The 12,091-nt window shown below is 44.6% G+C and overlaps 1 protein-coding gene across 6 annotated transcripts in view; it reads left to right on the forward strand.

Annotated features, from left to right (window-relative positions):
- ARMC9 (armadillo repeat containing 9) overlaps positions 1–12,091 on the forward strand; it is a 179,202-nt gene that overhangs the window by 54,715 nt on the left and 112,396 nt on the right. For all 6 annotated transcript variants that reach the window (XM_061388069.1, XM_061388098.1, XM_061388119.1 and 3 more), the window contains exons 12-14: positions 1,907–1,999; positions 7,140–7,230; positions 9,173–9,296. In XM_061388069.1, coding sequence (XP_061244053.1) covers positions 1,907–1,999; positions 7,140–7,230; positions 9,173–9,296 — 308 coding nt within the window. The remainder of the gene's footprint in view (positions 1–1,906; positions 2,000–7,139; positions 7,231–9,172; positions 9,297–12,091) is intronic.

The raw sequence follows: 12,091 nt of genomic DNA on the forward strand, positions 1-12,091 counted from the left end.
CTAATAAACCGAGGACATAACATAAATACCATTTTTATGAAAAATAACTATTTTCCAAACTAAAAAATTTAGAAGTCTGACATTGTTTTGCATTTTTATACATTTCTTTAATGTCTGGCTTGATGGAGGACAGCTGAATTCTCATCTCTGCTTCTACATTGTCACAGTATCACACTTCATCTAGCCTCTGAGAAACTGATCATTAAAAAGACAAAACATATCTTAGTATTATTATAGAAATAATTGTGACCTTGTAGATCCCTCTGAAGGGACTCTGGGGACCCCCAGGGTTCCCCAGACTACACTTTGAGAACAACTGGTGCAAGCCAACACCAGTTCACTCCTTAACTGAACAGTCTACTCTGATTGACCCACAGTAGTGTCAGACATCTTCAGGGATCCCCACATTTTAGGCTATCTTGACATCAAAATGCCTTTGTGTCATTTCCCCATCTCTGGATAAAAATAGCTCTCCTCACGTGCACTCTGATGGCTGGTAGCACTTCCGGGAATGTGTTTTGGGGGAGCACTCTGTGTATGCATCCAGACTAGCAGGAAGAGTCCAGCGACCAGTCAGCATGTCTGCTCTGTCCAGTTGACTGGAGTGGGTGGGGCGACGAGAGTAACCTGCCTGGAGGTTTGCCACTGCTCTGGTTACCAGCCTCCCCGGGGCTCTTGGATTATCCACTGTGTTCTCGCTGTTGGTCTACGCTAGTGAGCCTCATGGTGAGACCTGGTGTTCCTTTGCTTACTGAATGACATTGTCATAGAACAAGCAGGAAAAACACACTGATCCTTATAAGATTCTGTCTGAGACCCCTCCAGCACCCTACCTCAGCCCCACCACACTAGCCCGGCAGAGGCCTCCAAACTCAACAGACGAGCGGTGGCCCCTAGGTGTGACCATGAACAGCACGTGGGTGAGAAGACAGAGTGGCAGACTACCCAGAACTGAACGGTGCAGGTCCCCAGAGGTAGGTGTCAGAGAGACTGGACCCGCTGCGGCCAAGGAGAGAAAGTGAAAGTCCCTCAGTCATGTCCAGCTCTTTGCGACCCCGTGGACTATACAGTCCATGGAATTGTTCAGGCCAGAATACTGGAGTGGGTAGCCTATCCCTTCTCCAGGGGATCTTCCCAACCCAGGGATCGAACCCAGGTCTCCTGCATTGCAGGTGGATTCTTTACTGGGTGAGCCACAAGGGAAGCCCAAGAATACTGGAGTGGGGAGCCTAATTCCTTCTCCAGCAGATCTTTCCCACCCAGGAATTGAACTGGGGTCTCCTGCACTGCAGGAGGATTCTTTACCAACTGAGCTATCAAGGAAGCCACCAAGGAGAGGGGCACTGGGAAAGAGAAGGGAAGGCAGTGCCAGGGGTGCCCCACACAGACATGCATGCACACACAGTATCCTCAGCGGTGCTGTGCAGGCCCCCATAGAATGAGTGTGCTTTGTGGGCCCGGCACTCACTCACAGCCCTCCCCGTCGGGCACCTCCCTCAGCCGGACCACGCATCCCAGCCCCACACCACACTCACACGTCCCCTGAAGCCTGAGAGTCTGCTGATCCTTCAAGGACCAACTCGAGCCACTTTCAGGGGAAAAAACAAAAAACAAAACCCTCCGTGCATTGGGGAGCTCTCCCTTATCTGGTCCCTTGCAGTCCCATCATTTTCCACTTTCACTGCTCAGGAGCGTATGTGTGTTAGGTGACTCCTACATCACCCATTAGGAGGTTCGCTGTAATTTTTCATTCACTGACATGTCAGCTGGTTGACCAGCTGCCCAGCTGGGTGTTACTTATTTGGTTTGGTGAAAGGCACGGTTACTGGTGCCGGCTGTGATGAGAAAATGCCTTTTCCCCACATTCACACTTGGACCTCGCTACTCTTGTTTTTCTTCATCCTAGCGCTTGACCACATCACATCCTGGAGAGCAGAGGGAGACCGTCCTGCAGGCCTACATCAGCAACGACCTGTTGGACTGTCACAGCCACAGCCAGGTCGGTGGGAGACGGGCCAGCGCCCAGCCGGGGCCTGCCCTTCTGGGGAGAGTCTTAGAAGGAGGAGGCCCTTCGTTTCTATGCATGTCTTCAGCAGAGTGATCATATGTCAGCCTGGGGCTTCTGTTAGCTTCTGAGATCTGCTGTCCACCCTGGACTTTGGCCCACTTTTCACTTATAATGCAGAGTCCTAATAAATAAGCTAGTACTGCCTGATTCAACTCTGCATCTCTTTTCTGCCATTTTTCTTTCTTTTCTTTTTTTTTCTCAAAGTCTCTGCTCTTGCCCTCATGCCACTGCTTACCATGAGTCTGAAAACTCAGCAGGACTTAGAATGGGCAAGGTAAAGAAGCAGATTCCAGTTGTTTTCATCTGGGCCTGACTTTTACACATGTCTTCCACACTATTTGTATAGAGCTTTGGACCAGATGGGTCTAATGGTGCATTGGGGGAAGTATGGAGTTTAAAAGGACATGAACTGGTCTCAGATCTCTGCCCCACCAACAGCTGGCTAACGCCCTTAAGCAAGTTTCTCGCCTCAGGGAGCTTTCCCACCACTGAGTCACCTGCCTTGGGAGGTTGTGGGATGGTTGTGCGAGGTCACGTGGGGGATGGACGTGACTCAGCGCCCAATGCAGAGGGGTCCACAGTGGTGGTTCTCCTCCCCACCCCCAGCCCCTTCCACATTCTCAGCACCTGTTCCCACACCGGAGGAGCATCGAGAGCTTGGCTGTGGCCTACATGAGAGGATACCGTGTCTCATTATTTCACTTGCATCTTTATCTAGGATGCTCTAAAACCTTCATCTCCCTACTGTTAAGGGAGTGGAGTATCTGTACCTCTTTGAAACCTGATGAAACAGCCCCTCAAGGATGCTTGTCACACATGATGTGTTGTGTACACACGTGGCAACCCTGAAGGGTTTTGCATTTCTTCTTTGTACATAATCTTATTGCTCCCATGAAAGAGTTGTGTTAAGTATGAAAAATAGTCTCTCAAATTCTAGAGTTATTTTCTTTAACCTTTTTTTTTTGTTGGTATTTGCAATGACATTCGGAGAAGGCAATGGCACCCCACTCCATTACTCTTGCCTGGAAAATCCCATGGACAGAGGAGCCTGGTAGGCTGAAGTCCATGGGGTTGCTAAAAGTCGGACACGACTGAGCAACTTCACTTTCACTTTTCCCTTTCCTGCACTGGAGAAGGAAATGGCAACCCACTTCAGTGTTCTTGCCTGGAGAATCCCAGGGACGGGGGGACCTGGTTGGGCTGCCGTCTATGGGGTCTCGCAGAGTCGGACATGACTGAAGCGCTTAGCAGCAGCAGCAGCAGCAATGACATTGAATCTAGCTGAATTAGGCACTGAAGCAGCTGAATTATACTCTCCTGACTTATACACTCAAATCCAGTTGAATTGAATCAGAATTCAATACTGATTGTTTCTGAATTATGATATTTCATTGAATCTAAGATGCAGTTCCCCCTGCCTCACGCTAGCATCTATAAGAATAGCCGATGGCCTGTTACAGTTTAATTGGCAGTGCAGTTTTCTTTCTTGGTTGTGCATAAAAAAATACGTCCTCTAATAAAAAGCGTCTTAGATTTTATGATACATGATATTTGTCAAAAGGCTGTAATCTTTATAGCCACTGAAGATATCATATCTTCCTCAAGTCTTTTTTTTTATTGGTATGGCTTATTTATTTATTTACTTTTCAATAAGAAATGAGCTGGAGTTATCTTAAGATGTCAGAGAATCTGCAGAATGGGGAAACTCCTTGGGAAACATGGATGCCATGTCACCACGACACCAAAATAAATTGGGATATAAGTATTTGTCTCGCAGCTTGTTTATCCGTTTATGTATCAACAGACACTTGAGTTGCCTCTCCCTTTTGGCTATTGTGAATAATGCTGCTTTGAACATGGGTGTGCACATCCTCACTCTTGTCTTAATCAGTTCCTTATTTTTCTTTATAGTACCCTCATTTGCATATGTCCCCAGAATAATAGTGTTTGATTTGGGGTTTGCTGAGTATCAAGTACAAACCTTACTCTGCAAGGAATGGGTACTATTTCCAGGTTAGATGAAGGCACCTAGGGGAAGGTGACATGAACAAAATTGCTGGATTATAATTAGACATAGCTCCCCTGGGCTCTTATTGGTTCCTCTGGGGACATTGGTAGTTAGAGTCGGGAGAGAGTCTGGGGAAGCAGAGGGCATCTGGCAGGGCTGAAATGTAGCCCAGGCACTGGTTATCTGGCAGCAGTATGTATGGCCAAGGGGAATGGTGAGGCGCTCTAATTTGGGTTTTAAGCTCTCCTGGTCTGCTCATAGTTCTCAGGAGTTGATCACACTTCTGTCGGGTGAACAGACTTTCCACAGCTGGTCCACGCAGCAGGGTGTGGAAGGGGAGCTGAAACTTCACCAGCATGTGGGCAGGGCTGTCCAAGTGCACATGAGTCTGGGCTCACCAGTCCAGGTATGTCGCACTCTGCTTGCAGATGTGTTACATGGTGAGCTCCTGTGGAACCCTGGCTGTATTTACCACAACTGCATAGTCTGTGCCCTAGCAGAAACATGCCTAAGTATAATCCCAACAGAAGTATGCCATATGTTCAACTGTAAGAGGTATAAGAATGTTCATAGCAACAGTATTTATAAGAACCAGAACATTGGCTATAACCAAATGTCCATCAGGAGTAGAATGGATAAGTCATCTGCAATATATTTTTAAGATGGGATATATTGAGCCATTGGGCCATTGGGCTTCCCTGGTGGCTCAGATGGTAAAGAATCTGCCTGCAATGCAGGAGGCCTGGGTTTGATCCCTGGGTGGGGAAGATTCCTTGGAGAAGGGAATGGACAGAGGAGCCTGGCGGGCTACAGTCCATGGGGTCACGAAGAGTCGGACATGACTGAGCAAATAGCACTTTCTTTCCCTTTCATGCATTGAGCCATGGGAGGGAGCATACAGCATACAACATGGATGAGTCTCACAAACATGATATTGAATGAGAAAAGTCAGATATAAAAGAATAAAGCATAGCCGGGGCTGGACCTGCTTGTCACGAGTGGAATGTCTCTCACCGGCTCCCGGCAAAGCATGGCTTTATTTAATAAAAAATTTAAAACAGAACTAACCCACGATATAAGAAGCCAGGAGAGATGTTGCCCTTGGTTGAGATGAGGACCCTCGGAGGGCGTCTGGGATTTGGATAATCCGTTCCTTTGTTGTTGTTGTTCTGTTTCTTGATGTGACTGTCCATTAGCCACATGTCCACTCTGTGAAAACCTGTCAAGCTGTATACTCATGATCTGGGCAATGTTCTGATGGGTGTTATATTTCAATAAAATTTTTACCTAAACAAAGATGGCACAATGGCAGCAGGCATCTTGGGGGTGACAGCCTTCAGTATGCCACTCTCCTGAGTCAGTCATTCAGCCTGCACTGGTGGCCCTCCACCTCTGGGCCAAAGCTGCCTTCTGGAAATCTCTCTCCACCAAACATATATTGATTCCTTTCACCCCTTTCCTGAACTGGATCTCTGTTTCCAACATTCTATAATTGTCTTTTTGGTGGAGCACAGTCTTTAGTTAATAGCTTCTAGAGAAAGGATAGATTGGGGGAGTATATTTTTCGAGGCTGTGTACGTCTGAAAATACCTTTATTCTTTGTGTAGAGCTCTGGGTTGTAAATAATCATCCTTCAGAATTTTGAAGATATTGCTTCACTGCCTTTTAGGTTTCAATGTTGCTCTTGAAAAGTCCAAAGCCTTTCTAATTCCTGACCTTTTGTGTGTGAACTGTTTTTGTTTTTCTTTCTAGAAGCATGTTGAGTCTTTTCCTTTTCACCAGTGTTAATGAATTTCCCATTGATGTCTTTCATGATATGTATTTAATTCATTTTGGGGGAGCACTTTTTGAGCCCTTTCAATCTGACAGCTGTAATTCTGGGAACTTTTCTCGAGTTATTTTGTTGATTTCTTCTCTTGTTTTCTCTGTTCATAGGCAGGTAAGTAAGGGTTTGGTTGCCAGTATTCTGGGAGCCAGCTAGGAGAGGAGGAGGGGGTGGCTGTTGAGCATTTATTCTGCTGCTTTGACGTGGAAGCTCTGCTCACCTGCATCTGGTGTTCTCCATCCAGAGACCTTCTGTGTGGCCCTCAAAAGAGAGCGTCCCAGGTGTGTGGTGTGGGGTGCACAGGAGGACACAGAGCAGGAGCAGCATGTGGGACTGAGCTACTGATCCTATAGCTTTCATTCCTTCTTGATTTTCCTCCAGTTCTGGTGACTTCTGAGAATTAAGTGATGTAAACCGGGTAATTCCTTCCTCATTTCCTGTTTGGCATTCTTGGGTCTGCTGAGTGTGTTATCATCCTGCATTCCTGATCCCAAAATTGTGTTGTCATGGTTTCTGGTGCTATCTTCTCTGTCCTGGAAAATATCTGTCTCCTTAAAAACTCCATTTACTGATGGTTTTATGGTGGTTTTGGAGGAGCAAAATTAGACGTGTGCTGGGTCATTCATTCTACCTGGAAAAACATCAGCAACAATAATAGCAAACAGCATTGCCTCCTTGGAGTCAGTCATCATTGTAAATGCTTTGAATACTTAACTCTTCTACTCTGGGCCTGAACAACTTTTTTTTTAATTTAATATAAATTTATTTATTTTAATTGGAGGCTAATTACTTTACAATATTGTATTGGTTTTGCCATACATTGACATGACTCCACCACGGGTGTACATGTGTTCCCCATCCTGAACCCCTCTCCCACCTCCCTCCCCATCCCATCCCTCTGGGTCATCCCAGTGCACCAGCCCCGAGCATCCTGTATCATGCAAAAAACCTGGACTGGCGATTCATTTCACATATGATAATATACATGTTACAGTACCATGCTCCCAAATCATCCCACCCTCACCCTCTCCCACAGAGTCCAAAAGACTTGAACAACTTCCTTTTGCCAAGTCATAGAAAAGATCAGTTGGAAATCAAAACTGAATCACCTAATAAATTCACGCAGAGGGAGACTACAGCAGACCCTCAGAGCAGACACAGGCTTCTCTCTCACTTGTGTTTACCTCCATTGTTTTTCCTCGTTTGACGTTTTGATGTCCGCCCCCCACCCCACACAGAGGAGTGTGCTTCAGCTGCTGCAATCCAAGAGTGAGGTGGTACGGCAGTACACGGCCAGGCTCATCAATGCTTTCGCATCCCTAGCAGAAGGTAAGATGTCAGCTTTTCTTGTCAACTGGAAAAAAAAAAAGTTGAGGATTATGTTTTATTTGGCTGACAAAATGGACAAGCCAGAACACGGCATGTCAGATAGCTCTGAGAGACTGCTCCGAAGAGATGAGGGAGGAGCCGGGACATATAGGCCTTTTGGCAACAAAGACCTGGTAGCTGAAACTTCAAAAGATGACTGTTAAAGCCAGATCTCTTCAGGAATTCTTTCCTGGTGGCTCAGCAGTAAAGAATTCGCCTGCCAATGCAGGACACGTGGGTTTGATCCCTGGGTCAGTAAGATCCCCTGATGAAGAAGAAAATGACAACCCACTTTAGTACTCTTGCCTGGGAAATCCCAGGACAGAGAAGCCCGGAGGACTACAATCCTGGGGGCTGCAGAGTTGGACACAACTTAGAGACAAACATGTACGGGAAGATGCAGGAGTCTGGGCTCACTGAAGTCATTCCTTTGCTGTGCACCTCAGCTGTCTGGGGCCAGTGTCCCGCTTTTCTCCATCCTGAGCCCCCTCAGGGCTCACCATCCAGGGTGGCTGTAGTGACTTGATGGCTCCAGCATCCCTTGTTTACTGATACAGCAGCAACATTTTCCTTTTTCATTGATATCTTCAAATAGAAGAGCTAGGTCTTGTGGCTATGTTTTTCCCTGGGAAAAGAAACATTCCCCCCCAAGTTTCTTAGCAATGACGTGTTTCCTTAATGTATTACTGTTTAATGCCTCTAAAGTCTTTTGTGAAAGTTAGCTGTTGTCAGAGCAAATTTTCATGGTTTCGGAGTTTATTTTGTCAGCCTCCAGTTTTGTTTTGTAAGCTTTCTGGTATCATAACGTAGTACTTTTTAGATTGCTCTCAAGATAGCGGGTAATGCATTCTCTGCCATTTTCTACTTAAGGCAAAATAAGGTTGTTGGAATAATTAAAGTGACTCCAATAAGCACTGTACCATTTCTTGTAAAAGACTAAGCCTCTTAAATCAAGATTTGAAAATTCCAAAACTAAAATGCCACCATAACAGAATTCAAAATGATTTTACAAAATGCCATTATCTTCAATAAATTCTCATTTGTTTGAGCTCTTTTTAACATGAATAAAGGGAGTTTTAGATTGTGACTATATGATACTCCAAAAATTTTCTCATTTGTTTGTTCTTCCATCCATTTAGCAAACATTTTATGATTAGCCAGAGTATGTGCCAGAGACCATTGATATAATATTGTTGAAATTTATGTCTGAAATTAATGTAATCTATATCAAGATACAAGTTTACCATAGGCTAATGACAATTCAAGGCTTATAATAGGGTCCCAAGTGTGGTTCCTAACTTCTCCATACCATACTTTCTGGTATGTCCAGAAAGTACTACTTGGCTGCCTCTAATGTTAAGACTAAAGGGCTCATAAAACACAGATCCATCATCCCCTTGTGATTTGACTTTTGGGCTCAAGATCGTGGGTAAATAAAAGACAGTGCTCCCCACAAGAACACAGTGATGAATCATGTTCAGATGACAGAAAAAGTGGTTTTCTATTCATTAGTTGGTTGAATGAAACCAACTTGGAGATTAAATATGCTTTACTAAGTTTTCTAGAACATAAAACCACCTGCATTCTTGTTGTGTGTAGTCACTAAGTTGTGTCTGACTCTTTGCAACCCCACTAACTGTAGCCCGCCAGGCTCCCCTGTCCCTGGGATTTCCCAGGCAAGAATACTGGAGTGGGTTGCCATTTCCTTCTCCAGAGGATCTTTCCGACACAGGGATCAAACCCGCATCTCCTGCATTGGCAGGCAGATTGTTTACCACTGAGCCACCAAGGAATCCCAAACTCTACATGTGTTATATGCACAGTTTTCATAGAAAGTGGCTTCAGAGCAGAAACTTAACACAAGATGAATCTCTTACTTGTTCATCTCTTGTCATATTACCAGGTCGCCGCTACCTCGCCCAGAGCACAAAGGTGCTGCGGATGCTGGAGGAAAGGCTGAAGGAGGAAGACAAGGATGTCATCACCCGGGAGAATGTTCTTGGGGCCCTGCAGAAGTTCAGCCTCAGGTGCTGACCATGCAATAGGTCACGGTGGCTCCCATGAGATCACCTTGGGGGGTTCTTAGCCACTGTTTTGTGCTTATTTGTTCCCAGTGACAATCTAAGGGATGGGTGATATTTTTCAGTGAATATTTAGAAGAGATTGGGTGACTTTCCAACTAGAAAGCTTATCTTGAATCCCCTAAACCATCCTTTGTTGTTGTTGCTCAGTCGCTCAGTCATGTCTGACTCTGCAACCCCATGGACTGCAGCACACCACGCTTCCCTGTCCTTCACCATCTCCTGGAGTCTGCTCAAACTTATGTCCATTGAGTTGGTGATGACATCAAACCATCTTATCCTCTGTTGCCCCCTTCTTCTCCTGCCCTCAATCTTTCCCAACATCAGGGTCTTTTCCAATGTGTCAGCTCTTCAAATCAAGGGGCTAAAGTATTGGAGCTTCAGCATCAGTCCTTCCAATGAATATTCAGGGTTGATTTCCTTTAGGATTGACTGGTTGACTCTCTTTGCTGTCCAAGGGACTCTCAAGAGTATTCTCCACAGTTCGAAAGCATCAGTTCTTCAGCACTCAGCCCTTTATGGTCCAACTCTCACATCCTGCTCCTACATGTTAAAGCACCATTGTATCCTCCCAATGAATGTTATCTCATGCTGACAAGATGCTAGATGCTAGATTGTGTCTTAAGCCATGTGCAAGGTTCGGAAATAAACACAGGAATAAAACCCGATAGAGCCTCAGCCTGCCAAATGCTCAGAGTTCATTGTGGGAGACAGGCATATAAATGCACAGGCACAGTCAGCGGGGTCAGTCGCCCTTTGGAAGTCAGAGTGGAGCTTCCTGGTTCCTTGTCCATTCATCTCAGCCTGCCACCCTATGGTCTCAGCCTGGACCCCCTCATGACATGCAACTGTTCCACATTAGAAATTTAAAAATCAGACACCTCTTCTTGAAGCAGAACTGATGTCCTCCCAGAGCGTTTTTGTTTTGTTTTTTAGCTGACAGCATTGTTAAGGTATACTTTGTTGTTGCTCGGTCATGTCTGCCTCTTTGCGACCCCATGGGCTGTAGCCCACCAGGCTCCTTTCCATGGGATTCTCCAGGCAAGAATACTGGAGTGGGTTGCCATGCCCTCCTCCTGGGAATCTTCCTGACCCAGGGATTGAATCCGAGTCTCCTGCATTGGCAGGCAGATTCTTTACCACAGAGCCACCTGGGAAGCCAAAGGTGTACTTTACATACCACAAAATTTAACCATTTTAAGTGTACAGTTCAATGATTTTTGGTATATTTACAGAGTTGTACAACCACTACTACAGTCTAATTTTAGAACATTTCCATCATCACCAAAAGGAACTTCATGCCTCTTTGCAGTCACTTTTCACTTCTATTCCTCACCTGGGCAGCCAGCACTGTTTTCTGTAGATTTACCTCGACTGGTGTGTTCTTTTATGACTGGCTCCTTTCACTTGGCATACTGCTTTTGAGGTTCACACAGAGATAGCATGTATCAGCACTTTATTCCTTTGTGTTGCCGAGTGATAGGCCATCACATGAATAGACCACATTTTGCCTTTGCATTCATCAGTTGATGATACCTTACTTGCTTCTACTTTTTGCCTATTATGTGTAGTGCTGCTGTGAATATTTGCATACAAGTCTTTGTTTTCTTTTCTCCTGGGTAGGTATCTAGGAGTGGAATTGCTGGGTCATATGCTAATTTGTCCAGCATCTATATTCCCTGATGACACATGACTTTTTATTTGACTATTAAGAATTTTATTACCTTGAGTACCTAACTTTTTCTGTAAGTCCTCTTGTGAACACATTGCCTTCCCATCAGATGTGGTCAATATTTGACTGACTCTGACTAATAACCTGGGCTTCCCAGGTGGCGCTAGTGATAAAGAATCTGCCTGCCAATAATGCAGGAGACATAAGAGACACTGGTTCGATCCCTAGGTCAGGAAGATCCCCTGGAGGAGAAAATTGCCACCTACTCCAATATTCTTGCCTGGAGAATCCCATGGACAGAGGAGCCTGGTGGGCTACAGTTCACAGTGTTGCAGAGAGTCAGACATGACTGAGGTGACTTAGCACACACACTAATAACCTAACACCTGAAAAATGACATACTCTGAGTGTATATATGTTTTGTAGGGGGAAAGCTGTAGTTATGGCTGTAGATATATAGACCTGGCAAAGTTCTCTTTTCCAGGTCCCTGCTAATGAAAGTTTCTTTTTCTACCTGTATGAATTAAGAATTACAAATGATCTGCAGAGTTATTACTTCATTAGATCACAGGAACATAATTCTGTTTGTTTATAGAGATAATTTAGCTTAATGTTGACAGTATTTGAAAAATTTGCAGAAATTTAATAACTATAGTTATTGTAGTGCTTAGTCCCATCAGTTCTTAAGGCTGACATGATGATATCCACCATAACAATGTGATGGTGCCTTGGTATTGTAAGATTTTACACCGGGACTTTGGGTGGAAAATAATTCCATATAAATTGTATTATCCAGGTTATTAAACTACCCTTATTCTATAGAGATCTGAATCAAAATGGTATTAAGCTGGTTTTATGTTCTTTTTTGTATCTCTGTATTTTTATATAGCTCAGAGTGCCTACACTGGATTATACAGACTAGATTTTAAGTAAAAATATGTTTGTCAGCGAACTATTTCTGTGACTCTGTTTCCTGGGTTAAGTAGACCAAAAGCTATCAATAAATATTTATGAAGTATTTGAGGTGATACTCTGCTAATTCTATATATTGAAATAGAAACTTTCAAAG

Source organism: Bos javanicus, chromosome 2 (genome assembly GCF_032452875.1).
Source record: "Bos javanicus breed banteng chromosome 2, ARS-OSU_banteng_1.0, whole genome shotgun sequence".
Classification (NCBI taxonomy): Eukaryota; Metazoa; Chordata; class Mammalia; order Artiodactyla; family Bovidae; genus Bos; species Bos javanicus.